This window comes from Mesocricetus auratus, unplaced genomic scaffold, assembly GCF_017639785.1.
Source record: "Mesocricetus auratus isolate SY011 unplaced genomic scaffold, BCM_Maur_2.0 Super-Scaffold_100007, whole genome shotgun sequence".
NCBI classification, from domain to species: domain Eukaryota; kingdom Metazoa; phylum Chordata; class Mammalia; order Rodentia; family Cricetidae; genus Mesocricetus; species Mesocricetus auratus.
Window position 1 is genome coordinate 49,440,312 of NW_024429191.1, and position 16,383 is coordinate 49,456,694.

Sequence of the window (16,383 nt, forward strand, 5' to 3'; positions counted from 1 at the left end):
CAGAGAAACCCTGCCTCAAAAAAACAAAAACAAACAACATCTGTACTCCTGAGCTGGCAGTGAAGCTCAGAGGTGGACCATTCTCCTGACGGAACCACAGTAACAATAGCCACAACCGCAAAACCTGGCAGATGTACATGACACATATATGTTATTTAAAATCAGTCCCTTGGCCTGGCCCTACTGGTGCACGTCTTTAATCCCAGCACATAGGAGGCAGAGGCAGGTGGATCTCTGTGAGTTCAAGGCCAGCCTGGTCTGCAAAGTGAGTTCCAGGACAGCCAAGGCTACACAAAGAAACCTTGTCTCAGGGGGAAAAATACTGGATTCTTTTTGTCTTCCCTTTTTGTGGTCTTTATCCACAGACATGAGTGATCTACCCTATTTTCAGAACCTTGTCTGACCCTGCTGCCTTCTCTAGGCGTCATCTGATTTCCCTCTTCCGCTCTCAGAATGCTCCTGGGAGGGTGCTCCCGAATGAAGAACGCCTTGATTTCCCTGCCCCTCCCGTTTCCTCTGGCCCCCACTCTGCTTTCCGCTCGCTCCCACAAGTGCAGTTCCCCTGAAGCTTCTCACTGGTTGTTTAGAAGCTAAGGCCATTGGGGTCTCTGCAATGTCCTCTGACTGCTCTGTAGCATTTGAGACTGTCTTGTCACTCTGTCCTCCCCACAGGGTGGCCTCCAGGGCCACCCATCCTCCAGTGTCTGTCCTTTCTCTCAGGCTAGCCGTGGCTTTTTCCCCCACTTTCCTGTGCTCTTTTCTTTTATACCTTGTCATCATCTCTCATGCTCGCAAGTGTGTCTGCCTCTTCATCAGACCCTTGTTTTTAACTGCATGATAGACATGCTCCCACGCTCCTGACTTCTCAAAAGTAGTGTCTTAACCACAGCGCTGTTCCTCAGCAGGGCATGCCACGACACTCTTCAGTCTCTGTGGCTGGAAACACCCAGCCTCCAACCGCCAAGTTTTGTCTCCTCTGAGCCAATTGGAAACTCTGAATTAGAGCCGAAGTCTCTCCAGAAAGAAAATGAGGCCTGAAACAAACATTTGGTCAAGGACATACAGCTGATGCCCATATTCTCACCAGGGAGCTACTTCCTGCTGCTTGTCTCACCACAGCAAGCAGTCTCTCGATGATGTGTGTTGTCACGTCAGATGATGAGGCAAAGCGTTTCTCAATGTGGCTGAGCTGGTGTGCCTATTAGAGAAGCTGCCTTGGAGTTAGCGCCTGATGGAACAGGTGCAGTGAGACAGGCTGCCTCATCAAGTTTCCAGGGCTCATCCCATGCCGGGTGGTTAGAGGCACTCACAGTCACTGGCTGACTCATGGTGGGCACTCTGTGGTGGGACTGTCTTCAAGCAGTGGGGAGCAGAAAAGAAAGCTCAGGAGAGTTGACGAGGTTAAAGTGCAGGGGCAGCTAAAAGGAGAGGTGGGGAGGGAGGGTCTGTAGGAGAGAGGGCAAAACAGATGGGTCTGAAGTGGCAGCCAACAGAATTGAGAGTAAACCAAGGACATGGCAGGGAAAGGACCTGGTGACCAGCGCAGGGAAGGAACTACAGAGCATGAAGTCAAGGGTGAGAAAAGATGGTGCAGCTGATCTGTGGGACGGGTGCTGTGACCAGTATGTCATTGCCCCCCACTGTCTGTATTGTCCTTTACAGCAGAGGGTCAGAGAGCTGAGTTGGGACTGCTGACTGTGTCCCAGTCCCTGGGTCTGTCCTCAGAGATGTTCTCATTCCTCAGCACCCAAATACATGTCAAGAGACAGATTGAGAATTCTGGTTATAGAATAAAAACATTCCTGTGGTGAATTGAGCTCATAGTGGCATATCACTGTGCCTTTATTGAGCCATTGTATTTGGGAAAAACTGCACCCACCAATCTACTTTCCTGCCTCTCTTCCTCTGCTGAAAAAACTGAAGTTGGATTCCAGAAAAGATTTCCTCAAAGGTGGCACGAGAAGCTCCTCCCTCCTTCCCAGGGAAGATCCTCTAGGAACTGTGTTCTCTCTCTCTTTTTTTTTCCAAAAGATTTATCTATTATGTATACAGTGTTCTGTCTGCATGTATGCCTGCATGCCAGAAAAGGGCACTAGATCTCATTAGAGATGGTTGTGAGCCACCATGTGGTTGCTGGTACATGAACTCAGAAGAGCAGCCAGTGCTCTTAACCTCTGAACCATCTCTCCAGCCTGGTGTTTTCTTTGAGCCTCCACATCTAGAACTAGAGCTAGATAATACTCATGTTCCTTGTAGCTGTCAGGTTCAGGCAGACCTTGTATTTGACTCCATCCCCAAAGGGTGGCAGCAGTGCCCCCATTGCCTTTGAGTCCTGTTGATGTCTCAGACCTGTTAAGGATGTTTTAGAGGCTGGGCTAGTGAGATGACTCAACAGGTAAGGGTCCTGCTGCCAAGCCTGACAACCTGAGTTCTGTTCCCCAGGACTCACAGGATAGACAGAACAAACCCCACACACAGGTTGTCCTCCCTCCACACATTATGTACTAAGCCAGTTATTCTAACTCAGCAGTGAGCAAGAGACCCTGTGTCAGATAGTGGAAGGAGGGGACCAGTGGTCTAGAGTTGTCCTACCCTCCACACTTGCATCATGACATGCATGCACCCTCACCCGCACAAATACTTTTTGGTAACTAGCTAGCAAAATAATTGACTGTTGACATAAGGTCTGTAATCATGGATGAGGAGAAGGCCCCTCCATTGCTGTGAGATGCTCTTGGGGAAGATGGGGTGCTGAGTGCTAGGTCTGGTTGAGATGCAGGACAGATCTTGAAAGCAAGAACTCAGGCACTTCCTCCAGGGAGTTTCCCAGCAAGTAAATAGCAGTCACAATGCCTTGTGATCCTACAGTGAGGGAGCCAGGGTGTTTCTGCCCTCCACTTCCTCTTTGAGAAAATGCACACATTCTTAAAAGGCCTTGGGCTTCGACCTCCTGGTTTCCACCATGCCAGACTCTTTCCCTGTAGAGTTCTTCAGTGCAACAGGATGTTTTTATTTTCAAAAATCCTATATTGGTTCTTAAAATCAGCAAGAGGGGTGTTAGGATGGTCAGCACAGAGACTTCATGTGTTGCCTGGAATGTTGATTTCATGGTGGTGTTCTCACTCTTGGTGCCTCCCTGCAGGGATTGGAACAGACCTGCCCTTTCTATAGGATGGGGGTGGTGCTTGCAGCTACACCTCCCAGTTTGGGGGTCTAGGGGCAGTCCTGCCAGGAGGGTGTGGGTGACCTTAGGGTAGGCTGGCAGATAAGTCAGAGACCAGGCTGCCTGCTGTGAGCGAGCAGGAAGAAGGATATCTTGGAAGCTCTGTGTTGCCTGTGGGTGGGCCTTCTCCTGGCACTGTGTGGTTCAGAAAGGAGCACAGACAGAATTCAGTCCAGCAGTAAGGGGCCCTTTCTCCTTTTGTGGAGCATCCTTCACATTCCCCAGACACTTCCTGTCCTACCTGGAGACCCTTGTTTTAAGAAGACTAGGGAGAGGAGACCCTGATAGCATGGCTCATCTCTGCCACCCCAGCTGTTTAAATTAATTCATTTTTATTTCATTTGTATTAGTGGTGTGCCTGCATGTATGTCTGTGTGAGGGTGTCACATCCCCTGGAACTAGAGTTATAGACAGTCATGAACTGCCTTGTGGGTGCTGGGAATTGAACCCGGCCCTCTGAAAGAGCAGCCAGTGCTCTGAACCGCTGAGCCGTCTCTCCAACCCCTCAACTCTGCCTTTAAAGTAATGTCAATATAAGCTCTTATTGGCACACCCTGCCAGCCCGGGTCTTGTGCTTTGTGGGCATTACCTCACAGAAAGTTTAGACCACCCAGGGGTTTGCTCTTGGGTACCCTCACTTGCTGCAGGAAGCACAGATACCGAGCTGGCCACTGGGTTGGGCATGAAGAGCATGTCTCTGAAAAGTCATCTGGGCTCTGACTTCCCATAGAACATTAACCCTGACCATCCAGGGAAAAGGCATCTAGCCATCGGGATTCTCCACAATCCCCTAAGTGGTAGCCTTCTCTGACACTCATGTCCTGATTGACAGCTTCTTCCCCTCTAGCATCACAGTACTTGTTGAAGTGATGACACCTTGTTCTTCTCTCTCTTCCCAGGACCCCGCAGGAATCTTTGAGCTGGTGGAGGTGGTTGGCAATGGAACCTATGGACAGGTGTACAAGGTGAGACATGGGACAGAAATACAACCTTTAAACCAGTAGGGCCGTCTTTAGAGCAACCGAGGAAGTAGATCCCAGGACTGGCAATCTGAGGGAAGCTACAGGAGATGACAGAGGCTGGGAGCCCCTCAGATAGGGAGAAAAGCACAGACCACAGAGAGCAGCAACAGAAAGGAGACATCATCATCATCTCTGAGTGTATGTGTGTTCCTGTGCAGCTGATGGCTGTGGGATTGAAAGCAGGAAGAACACATGGGGATGTGGGTGTCAGGGCTCACCTGCAAATTCACAGTTCATGCCAGAAGTGTGGATTGATACCTCCAAGCCCACAAGAAGACTGGGGGTTGATGGGACCTCACTGGTGGCCTGTAGAGAGGAAACAGCTTTCTTGACCTCCTGCAGCTGCTTGCCCCAGGTAGCCTGCCAGAACCCAAGCCTCCTGCTTTTGAGCTGCTTTTTTCCCACAGAAGTGGCATTTCCTCTGCCCTGATTAGCTTTTCAGCTTGGCCAGCTTAGCCCTCTCAAGTAGCGGCACCTCCGCGCATACATGAGGTGTCCACATAATGAAAGGGATGTTTAGGGTGGTGCTGTCCCTAGAGCATTTAGTCTGCTTCCTCATCAAGGCACAGCTCCTGGCATTTCCACAGGCATCTTGCCTCTCTGAGTCTCCTGCCCACTGGGACCACCAGCCTTTCTTTGCTCTACCCCTCCCCCCTGGTGAGCAAGGGCTTTGGGGGAACAGGCAGTGCCCAGCTCCTGCTGAGCTGTTTCCATGTAGATAGCTGTGCTTTTCTGTGCTTGGGGTTGGACTGGGGTAGCTGCAATGCCCGTGTCCTTCCCATGAATGGCTGCTGTCCCATTCTGCTCTGCTCAGGAAGCCTGGTGCTTCCTTGTCCAAGCTATTGATGGTTCTTAACAAAGGGTTTCAGAAGGGTGGATGGGGTGGGGTTGCAATTGAGGTAGAGAAGCTGTGGTACACACACTAAAAGGTTCCCACCATTAAGATTGATGACTAGGTGTGGCACACGGCAGCTGCTCCCTTTGTTTACCTGCGTTTCCTACACTCAGCTGTGAGTCTGTTCTTTCCTTGATAACATAAACACCTTGGGCGTGAGATCGATCCAGGGAAAGGCCTCCTGTCTAGAGTGGCTTGGTCAGGAAAGCACCAGACATTTTATCTTACATAGATGAAAGAGAGGGTTAGCCCCTTTGCAGCCTGCATTAGGATATGGGAGAAAGTCCCTGCTAGGGCTGCCGGAACAGAGCAGTGGCATCTGTCATGTACCTCAGGTGTTGTATAGGAGAGCCGTCTTCCTTGCTGAACGTTATCCTTACAGCCTAGAAATGTCTAGGCAGTTCTGTGTTAGCTGTGATGGCTCAGGAACCTCCCTTCTGTCTTCTGCTGTGTAAAAGCAAGACTTCTACCCACATGAAGGGCACATTCTAAAGCAGAAAAACACTGAGAGACAGGAATTTTCCCAGAATTAGTTCCTCTTCTTTATTTTACTAAGCGAGCATATACCCTGACCCCCTCCACACCTTCTATACTTGGCTTTCTTGCAGGGTCGGCATGTCAAGACTGGGCAGCTGGCTGCCATTAAGGTCATGGATGTCACAGAGGTAGGAAATGAGGTTTGGCAGGGTGAGGCTGGCATCAGAAAGGGGCTGTAAGATCTTAGGCTTTACCTACCCGTTTTGCCTTAGGACGAGGAGGAAGAGATCAAACAGGAAATCAACATGTTAAAAAAGTACTCTCACCATCGCAACATTGCCACCTACTATGGGGCCTTTATCAAGAAGAGCCCTCCTGGAAACGATGACCAGCTCTGGGTAAGAAATGCCCTTCCAGCCCCTCCCAAATGTTTCTGCTCCAAGCCGCTCACGGGGAACTCAAGGCCAGTATCTGTTCTGACATCCCTGCCTTAAATGTGGATCCAAAGGAACTCTGCTTTTCAGTCTTGTCTGCCCAGTGTCTTGTCCCTTGTGTGTTTACTGACAGGGATCCTAGTGTTTGGCCCTCCGCCCTGCACTTTACCCTGACTAATCAGCAAACACTTCTTAATCAATAAGCAGTAGAGTCTTGGTCATAGTCAGATGATGTGGTTGGGAATGAGGGATGGCTTAGTTCTTAAGTTCTTTGTGCCTTCGAAAACAATATTGGTAGAGCCATGGAATCAAAGTATCTGTAGGAAACAACAGGACTCAGACCCATCCTGGCAGTACACAGCCCTTCTGGGTGATGATTTGAACAAGAGCCTACCCAAATACCTCCTGACCCAGACCATTCCTAAGATTCATTTGTTCCCTAGCTTGGACACTGGTGCCACAGATTTTCTGGCCTCAGCCTTTGTGGTGCTGGGCCCATAAGCTGAGGGGAAAGCAACAAGGGGCATCATTGTGGCTATTGGGAGTTTTGAAGAACATGCTGGAAGTCAGCTAGACTTTAGCTGTTTAGTAAGCATCTATCTACCCTGCAAAGTTGAGCATGAGCCATGGTTCCAGTCTCAATGGCTCCAAGGATTTGGGGGGACACATGCAGCTCACCTAGTTGCGCATAGTGGGAAACCACTGAGGACTGACAGTTAGGCAATAGTGGCCAAACACTCTCTTATTAATGTGTGGGGTACTGGGCCTCTTCTCCACCCACTGTGCTGTCCCAGTGGTGGGGCACATGAATATTACTTTGATTGCATAGCAAACATATCAGTCCCAACCAGCCTGTCCCTAAATTGGATGTCAATTTTAGTGAAAACGGTTGAAAGAAATTGCTCCTGAGTTCCCTCCAGCAGCACACTGAGTGGAACCCCATGAACTTCCCTAGCAGACTCAGCCCTTCTTGCCTCTGAACCAAGGATGTTGAGCGTTTTTGTGAAAGTCCCGATAGTCAATGCTTTAGGCTTTCTTGGTCATGTTTGCTTTTATCATTACTCAGTTCTGCTGATGCTCTGTGAGAGCAATAGATAGCACATCAGCAAATGAGCGTGGCTAGCTGAACACTCAGAGGCTCAGGGCAGGAGCTTCATAAGTTTGAGACTACCCTGGCCCACATGGAAAGACCTCACCCAAACAGAACCAAGCGTAAGTGTGCCTGAATTCTCAGATTTATATTTAGGTCACTTAAAGTTGGTATTATTCTCATGGGCCATGAAATAGAACCCTGGGTTTTTGTGGGGTTGTTTTGGTTTTCTCTCCCTAATAATTAAACATAGTGAAAACATGCTGAGGAGATAGCTCAGTTGGAAGAGCGCTTGCCTTCCAAGTGTGGGAACATAAGTTTGGATCCTAAGAACACACATAAATAGCTCATCATGGAAGGGGATGTTTGTAATCCCAATGATGGCAAAATGGGAGACAGACAGGGCTAGCCTTTTCATTTATTTGTTTGTTTATGTAAATATATATATGTGCGTGCGCACACACATTTATTCTCTTTACACACACATATTCATTCTCTCTCTCTCTCTCTCTCTCTCTCTCTCTCTCTCTCTCTCTCTCTCATTCAAGCTGGGTGTAGCCCCCATGGATACACAAAGATAATTTACAGGGCTATGTGGTGACACACACCTTTAATCCCAGCACTCAGAGAGCAGAGACAGGTGGATCTCTGAGTTCAGGGCCAGCCTTATCTATATAGTGAGTTCCAGCTACACCTACATTGTGAAACCCTATCTCAAAACAAAGCAAAAACAAAATTTAAAAACAAACAAACCAACCCCACATTCTTTAGCACCCTGTAGTTGCCATCCCTTGCTCTAAAGCAGCAGTTGTAAACCAGTTTGGGAGTCTAGGGAGGGTTTGACTAGAGCACTGAACACTTCACGGAGAATGATAGCCGCATCATTGTGCTGACAGTCTGGGGAGTCCTTCATTCCTCACTACAGTTCTTCCCCAGCTGCGTGCCCCTCTCTCTCTGACCTCAGGAAGTCCTATAAAGCTTCCAAGGGGTCATCTAGCCCTGCTGTTTGACTCATACCAGTTCTGGTCTCCAAACCTCTGGCCTTCCTCCGGGGCCCTGGCTGTGGGGCAGAGGACTTGCCTGACATATTTTTCTTTCTGACTCTTGCCTCGGACCTGGACCCATAGCTGGTGATGGAGTTCTGTGGTGCTGGCTCAGTGACTGACCTGGTAAAGAACACAAAAGGGAATGCACTGAAGGAGGATTGCATTGCCTACATCTGCAGGGAGATTCTCAGGGTGAGCTTGAAGCCCCTCACTAGTCCTTCCCCCATGCCACACTGGCTAGAACTGCTTCACCGGTATTGATCGTCCCACTGAGGAAGGTGGCTAACCACTGCGAAGAGCTCCTCCCCCCCCAACACACATACCTGGCAGCTCTGCCTGCCCTTGGGCTGTGGTGGGGGTGGTCTGTACCCTCAGCCTTGCTCTGAAGTAAGGACAGTAGCTAACTTCCTCTCAATCTCTTTGCACCTTCATGCTCTTTCCTGCCCCCTCCAGCGCTGTGGCTGATTCCCCCACTCTTTTGTCCCAGGGTCTTGCCCATCTCCATGCCCACAAGGTGATCCACCGAGACATCAAGGGACAGAATGTGCTGCTGACAGAGAATGCTGAAGTTAAGCTAGGTACCGTGGGTCCTTCTGAGGTCCTTCACTAGCAAGCCAGGGAGCAGGGTCTCCTTCCTCCAGTGTCTGGCGTAGGTCCAATTGCATTTGTGCTGAGGGGCTCTCTTCCCTGTCTCCATCTCCCACACTGAGATGTCTGCTTCCTGCTAAAAATCTCGAGAAGCCTTTCACCTGCTGCCCACTAGGGCGCAGCTGCTCTGCACCCTTCTGTGGAGACAGGGCATTGAGTTCCCTCCTGCCTGCGATGTCGCCCTGAAGAGGGTGTGGAGGTTTCTAGGTGGGATCTGGGCTTCTGCTGCTATAGGCCAGGCACATGAGAGCATGTAGCAGTGTGAGCAGAAGAAAGGGGGTGCTTTTCATGCTGACCCTTCCTCATGTCTCACAGTGGACTTTGGGGTGAGTGCTCAGTTGGACCGCACTGTGGGCAGGCGGAACACTTTCATTGGTACCCCATACTGGATGGCCCCAGAAGTCATTGCCTGTGATGAGAACCCTGATGCCACCTATGACTACAGGGTATGAAGTGGGAAAGCAGGAGCACTGGGCCTCCTGGGGTCAGGAAGGAAGATGGGAATAACGGATAGACTAAAAGCTTGGGGCGTGGGCAGGGTGAGGGAAGTGACATGTGAGTAATGAAGAGATAGAAACTTTTCAACATGTGTGACCAGGCCCGGGAAGCCAAAACCTGGAGGATAGCAGTTTGAGGCCTTCCAGGACTTCCTAACAAGAGCCTATTACAAATAAACTAAATTAAAAACCCAGTATTTTATGGCAGGAAATGTTTATATAGGAAGGTGAAGTGATTTGGAAGAAGGGGGTGAAGATATGATAGGTTTGTGTGGGGTGCTGCATGAAGGGAGTTGTGGGACATTGTCAGGGACAATTCATACCTGTCCCTTCTTTCCCTTCTTTTAGAGTGACATTTGGTCTCTAGGAATCACAGCCATCGAAATGGCAGAGGGAGCCCCCCGTAAGTGCCGACTTTGCCTTGGAGTAGCATGGGACAGAGGGAGGGCAAGGGAGGGAGTATAGGGAGGAGGTGGACTTTGAGAGTCGTGTTGAGGGATTCCTTGGCCTCTCGATAAAGCAAAGAGGATTGACAATGCCTCTTCTGTGTCTCAGCTCTGTGTGACATGCACCCAATGCGGGCTCTCTTCCTCATCCCTCGGAACCCTCCCCCCAGGCTCAAGTCAAAGAAATGGTATGTCTATGGGTGTTTTCAATCTGACAGTGAAGGTTAGGTAGGGCCATCCTCACCCTAATAATTCTTTGTGTTCAGGCATTGGTGTACACCATGGAAGAACTGTGGGGACTGTAGGTAGCAGCTGGGTTGGGGTTTAGAGAAGCCAGGAAGGAAAAGACAATTTAAAGATAAATGGCCCACCATCTTCTGTGACTCCCCTTCCAAAGGGGCCCTTCCAGTGTAAGCCACTCCTGTTTTCAGGTCTAAGAAGTTCACTGACTTCATTGACACGTGTCTCATCAAGACGTACTTGAGCCGCCCACCAACTGAACAGTTACTCAAGTTTCCCTTCATCCGAGACCAGCCCACAGAGCGGCAGGTCCGCATCCAGCTTAAGGACCACATTGACCGATCCCGGAAGAAGCGGGGTGAGAAAGGTCAGTGGATGGGTGAGGAGCAGAGGGGTTTGGGTGATATCTTTGCCCTGTCTCCTCTCTAGCGGTAAGTCCTTTGGGCTTGCCTTTATACTCCCTGCCCAAGGAGCGTTCTCCCAAACTTAAAATTCTAGGGGCTTTTCCTGCTTGTCTCAAGTCAGCCTTACAGGTGAGGATGGCTGCGTGATTTCCTCACAGAAATCCCATCCCGAGGCTGTGCTTGTGTGAGCGTGTGAGCCTGTTCCCAGCTGAGGTTTCCCTACCCAGGGTGAGTCTGGAGCTTTGGGTGGAAAAGCCTCAGTGGTCTTCCCTTTGCAGAGGAGACAGAGTATGAGTACAGTGGCAGTGAAGAGGAAGACGACAGCCATGGAGAGGAAGGCGAGCCAAGGTGGGCTTGGCAGGTACAGGTGGGAGGTCGGGGTCTGTGTGTGTTGTCTGAGGGGACAGCAATGGCCCTTTGCTCCGGGGGCTCTCAGGTAGCGGTGTGTAAGAGGAAAGGGCTGTATAAACTGAGTCCCTGGGTTGGGGAACCGGCTCAGCAGGCAGAGAGGCACCTGCCCCAACCTGATGACCTGAGTTTAGTTCCCGGGACCCACGTGGTAAGGAGAGGGTTCTTCCAGTTGTCGTCTGATCTCCATGTGAATGCTGTGGCACACTCAGACATGCACACGTGTCACTCACAAGCGTGTGTGCACATACACAATAAATGATGTAACTGAAAAAAAAAAACCAAATGGAGTCCTTGTATGAAACAGTGAAATAAATGACAAAGGTATGGGCACTAAATGCTGGACAGAAGCCAGGGGTGATGATGCATGCCTCTAATCCTAGCATTTGGGAGTCCAAAGCTGGAAGATAGCAAGTTCCAAACCAGTCTGGGCTACATAATCCAGGCCCTGTCTCAAACAGGGAAGAGGGACAGAAGAGAAGACAAATGTACTCCCCTTGGGATTGGCCATTGGCAGGATGTCCAGTACAGTTGGAGGCATCCGCTCAGGCAGGCTGCCCAGGGTTAGGGACCACCAGCATGTCCTGACTCCACACACCTTTGTGCTACCCTATCCAGCTCCATCATGAATGTGCCTGGGGAGTCCACACTCCGTCGAGAGTTCCTCCGACTCCAGCAAGAGAATAAGAGCAACTCGGAGGCGTTAAAGCTGCAGCAGCAGCAGCAGCAGCAGCAGCAGCAGCGAGACCCCGAGGCTCACATCAAACACCTGCTGCACCAGCGGCAGCGTCGCATAGAGGAGCAGAAGGAGGAGCGGCGGCGCGTGGAGGAGGTGGGTAGCCCACCCAGGAGGGGGAGGAGCCTTTCAGCATGCTTGGAAAGACTCAGCCCCGTCCCAGCCCTGTGTGGATGACTGTGCCATCAGCATCCTGTCAGAGCAGAGCCATGTCTGAAAAGTGACAGCTGTTGCCATGATAAAGCTGTTTCTACTTGTGTTTCCACTGTGGGCTTCTCAGCTCCATAGACCGTCAGTCTTGGCCAGCCACAGGTCTGTGCCTACATTTGTTGGTGTAGCTGATTAAAAGCTGGAAAGACCCTTCTAGTACTTACAGTTATTTTGATTGTGATTTTTGTTGTTGTTGTTATAAATTATAGTCTTCCTGCTTTGGACTAATTACAGGTAGGTAGAGGGATTCTTTTTTTTTTTTTTTTTTTTTTTTTTGGTTTTTACGAGACAGGGTTTCTCTGTATTGTTTTGGAGGCTGTCGGTCCAGCCCGGCCTCGAACTCACAGAGATCCGCCTGCCTCTGCCTCCTGAGTGCTAGGATTAAAGGCGTGTACCACCACCGCCTGGCGAAGGATTCATTTTAATTGAAGAGAATCTTACATTTAAGAACAGTTTTCTATTTGTTATATTACTCTTTAAGATATTACAGTTAAGCTGGGCTTTGGTGGCGCACGCCTTTAATCCCAGTACTCGGGAGGCAGAGGCAGGCGGATCTCTGTGAGTTCGAGGCCAGCCTGGTCTACAGAGTGAGTTCCAGGACAGCCTCCAAAGCCACAGAGAAACCTTGTCTCGAAAAAAAAAAAGATATTACAGTTAGGTGTGGTGACTTTGTCCTGTGCCCGCAGCATTTGGGAGGTAGAGGCAGGGAGATGAGTAATTCCAGAAAAGCCTAGTCTTCAAAACCCCCAAACAACCAAAAAGTTGTATAGCTCAGTTGATAGAGGGCTTGCCTGAAACCCCGAGTCCAGTCCCCAGCACCATGTAAAACTGGTTGCAGTAGTACCCACTTATAACCTCAGCACTCTGAAGGAGGAGGCAGGAAGACAAGGAGTTCTAGGTCAGCCTCAGCTACATGGCAAGTGTGAGGCTTTGTCTCAGAAAAAGGGCTGGAGGCTGAGGATATAGCTCAGTGGTAGAGTCTGTCATACATGAGGCTCTTGGGTTTGATGTCTAATGACAAAAAAATAACATGTATGTGTGTCTAAATGTACTTATTGGTACATGATGGAGAATAAGAAATTTGTATTTTTTTTCAAAATTCATAACTAAACAAAAACATTGTCTAGGAGGCAGTAGCTTCAGCATCTCCACTGTCACCATTTCTCAGAGTAGGCCTCGGTTCTTACTAACACGAGATTTGCAAGAAAGCTTGATGGAGACTTTCTGCCATTCTCTGTAACAGCAGTCAGTAGCAAGTGACAGAGGCCTGGCCAGCTGCCTTACCACGGGAAGAGTGCTTTTGTGTGTTCAGAGCCCTGGTCTTGGTCATTTTATTGTTGGTCTTGTTTGGGGTGGGGACAGACACTGGCCAGAAGACAAATGAAGGTGGTTCTGCAAATCCAAAGGTTGCTTTTCTGTACACAAACACTTGGTGCCCTCTGCTGGCCAAAGACTGTCACTAACATATATCTTTTAGCATTCAAGACAGAGTCAAATTTGAGGTGCAAGGAGCATGTGAGGAGGTTGCTGTTGTTGACGCTTTGTTGTTGTTGTTGTTGTTGGGTGGCTATCTTAGGGCTTTCAACTGCTGTGATGACCAAAAGCAACTTGGAGAGAGAAAAGGGTTTATTTTGTTTACACATCTACATCACAGTTCATCATCAGAAGTCAGGGTAGGAACCCAAGACAGAAACTGATGAAGAGGCCAAGAGGAGCACTGCTTGCTGACTTGTGCCCCATGGCTTGCTTGTCCTGTTTCCTGAAAGCACCAGGACCATCAGTCTAGGAGGCACCACCCACAGTGAGCTGGGCCCTCCCATATGCGTCATCAATCAAGAAGATGCACTGCTCATTTGGTTGGGTCATTTTCTAAGTTAAGGTTCCCTCTTCTTTTTTTTTTTTTTTTTTTTTTTTTGGTTTTTCGAGACAGGGTTTCTCTGTATTGTTTTGGAGGTTGTCTTGGAACTCTCTCTGTAGACCAGGCTGACCTCGAACTCACAGAGCTCCGCCTACCTCTGCCTCCTGAGTGCTGGGATTACAGGCGTGCACCACCAACGCCTGGCAAGGTTCCCTCTTCTAAAGTGACTCTACCTTGTGTCAAGTTGGCATAAAACTAGCCGGCACAGTGGTGCAATGGGAAAAGGAACATGTCACCCTGTTGAGCCCACTCCAAGACCAGCAGTCTCTGTCTAGCCCTGTGACACGGCTACCTCACAAACTTCTCAAGCCCAGCCCTTAGGGCCAGGTGTGCAGTTCTGGTACAGGGTTACGGCTATATGCCTGGCAGTGTTAAAGCCTTTCCTCCACCGTCTCTAACAAACCCCTGCCCTGTTCTCCGTGGAGGGGTAATCCTCCCCAGACTGCGTGCCGGCATCTGTTATGGCCCGTAATGCACACCACCTCCTTGGTCTACAGCAACAGCGTCGCGAGAGGGAGCAGCGGAAGCTGCAGGAGAAGGAGCAGCAGCGGCGGTTGGAAGACATGCAGGCCTTGCGGCGAGAGGAGGAGAGGCGGCAGGCAGAGCGGGAGCAGGTATTGGTGCCAGTGCACACACACACCCGCCTCCACGCCCATCCTGCCCTGCTCCTGCCGCCTGCCTTCCTGCTCCTCGGTGCCCTGCCCCTTTCGCTCCCCTGCCCCAGATTCCTCCTATCTTTTCTAGCTTCACTCTTTCTCTCTGTTTTCTCCTACCCTTCAACCCCACCCTATCCCTGCCCTCCTGACTCTGTGCCTTCATTCCCCATCTCTCTGCCCATCCCTGACTCCTGCCTGGGGCACTGTCCCTCATGGTCCCCACCTGATTCCTCTTCATCCCGTCTCCTCTTACTCCCATCTATGCCACATTGCCCCCTGGGGCTCATCTACCCGTTACCCTCATCCTCACCCCGCTGATTCCCTCCCTTCGCCGCTGCTGCCACCCTCCTCTGCCGCCTCCCTCTCTCCCTGCCCCGTGCCCCCCCACCCCCCAGGAATATATCCGTCACAGGCTAGAGGAGGAGCAGCGACAGCTCGAGATCCTTCAGCAACAGCTGCTCCAGGAACAGGCCCTGCTGCTGGTAACGGGGTCCCTCGGTGTCCTCGGGAAGATGCCATCCTGAGCTGTTTTCCTGCACTGGGATGGGAACACATCAGGGAAAGGGGCTTCCCAAGACCAGGGGAGCAGCTCCTGTGTAGGCAGTAGAGAAAGGAAGGGCATGCCTGCTCTAACTTACAGGGCCACACTCTGCTGAGCCCTCTTTCCCTACCATTGGGCCCAGGAATACAAGCGGAAGCAGCTGGAGGAGCAGCGGCAGTCAGAGCGGCTCCAGAGACAGCTGCAGCAGGAGCATGCCTACCTCAAGTCCCTGCAGCAGCAGCAGCAACAACAGCAGCTCCAGAAGCAGCAGCAGCAGCAGCAGATCCTGCCTGGGGACAGGAAGCCCCTATATCATTATGGTCGGGGCATTAATCCTGCTGACAAGCCAGCGTGGGCCCGAGAGGTACTTACCGCTGCACATTAAGTAACGGGCATGGAGAAGGGCAAAGGAGCAGAGGTTGTAGTGCCGGAGTGGTTGGAGCAGGTGAGAATCTAAATTTTGAGACCTGGGAAGCAGACCCTGGCCTGCTAAGGACCCTCTGGCACCACAGGTGGAAGAGAGAGCACGGATGAATAAGCAACAGAACTCTCCCTTGGCCAAGACGAAGCCAAGCAGTACGGGACCAGAGCCCCCTATCTCCCAGGCCTCTCCTAGCCCCCCAGGACCTCTTTCCCAAACTCCTCCTATGCAGAGGCCCGTGGAGCCTCAGGAAGGACCGCACAAGGTGAGTCTGTCCCCGTTCCTGTCCTAACACAGTGGTTTTGCTTAGAGCTGCATGCATGGCACACGTGTGCACTCACCGGTGTCTTCTGCACATCACGGGGCACAGCCCTGTGGCCATTGCAGCTGCGTGTGTCTAGTCTTCTTCCCCAGCGTTAGAAGCCCCTTGTCTTCTGAAGGGAGAAGGGACTTGGCTCAGCCCAGACCCTGGTTTGCAGGATGTGCCGCAAAGCAGGCAGCCCACCCTTCCTGGTCTCTCTGCAGAGCCTGGTGGCACACCGGGTCCCACTGAAGCCATATGCAGCACCTGTACCCCGATCCCAGTCCCTGCAGGACCAGCCCACTCGAAACCTGGCTGCCTTCCCTGCCTCCCATGACCCTGACCCTGCTGCTGTCCCCACACCCACTGCCACGCCCAGTGCCCGAGGAGCTGTCATCCGCCAGAATTCAGACCCCACCTCGGAAGGGCCTGGTCCTGGCCCAAACCCCCCATCCTGGGTCCGGCCTGATAATGAGGCTCCACCTAAGGTAAGCACAACCTTGGAGGACAAGAACATAGAGTTCAGAGTGGGAAGGAAGAAACAAGGCAGCCATGGGAACCCTGCCTGCAAGGGTTAGCAACCAGAGGGTGGAAAGGCAGTAGTGACAATGGGGGGCTGAGAAATGGCCAGGTGCTCCATATGGAAGGGCCCCCTTATCCTACGTGGCCACTTTCCAGCTTCATGGCCTGGTCATACTCAGTAACTTTCCTGACCTGTTGGTTTCTCCGTGGATGCTGAAGACTGCACTTCTTAGATTGACACTGGAATT

At 51.0% G+C, this 16,383-nt stretch overlaps 1 protein-coding gene across 11 annotated transcripts in view; it reads left to right on the top strand.

Annotated features, from left to right (window-relative positions):
* Positions 1–16,383, top strand: part of Mink1 (misshapen like kinase 1) — a 55,927-nt gene that overhangs the window by 33,600 nt on the left and 5,944 nt on the right. For 5 of the 11 annotated variants that reach the window (XM_040749020.1, XM_040749022.1, XM_040749023.1 and 2 more), the window contains exons 2-16: positions 4,123–4,188; positions 5,749–5,805; positions 5,890–6,015; positions 8,269–8,379; positions 8,675–8,765; positions 9,151–9,281; positions 9,681–9,735; positions 9,888–9,966; positions 10,210–10,385; positions 10,701–10,770; positions 11,449–11,662; positions 14,192–14,308; positions 15,034–15,255; positions 15,404–15,577; positions 15,838–16,101. In XM_040749020.1, the coding sequence (XP_040604954.1) occupies positions 4,123–4,188; positions 5,749–5,805; positions 5,890–6,015; positions 8,269–8,379; positions 8,675–8,765; positions 9,151–9,281; positions 9,681–9,735; positions 9,888–9,966; positions 10,210–10,385; positions 10,701–10,770; positions 11,449–11,662; positions 14,192–14,308; positions 15,034–15,255; positions 15,404–15,577; positions 15,838–16,101 (1,953 nt within the window). Of the gene's footprint in view, positions 1–4,122; positions 4,189–5,748; positions 5,806–5,889; positions 6,016–8,268; positions 8,380–8,674; positions 8,766–9,150; positions 9,282–9,680; positions 9,736–9,887; positions 9,967–10,209; positions 10,386–10,700; positions 10,771–11,448; positions 11,663–14,191; positions 14,309–14,745; positions 14,833–15,033; positions 15,256–15,403; positions 15,578–15,837; positions 16,102–16,383 lie in introns of all 11 variants that reach the window. The other 6 variants (XM_040749017.1, XM_040749016.1, XM_040749018.1 and 3 more) reach the window with 3 other exon arrangements.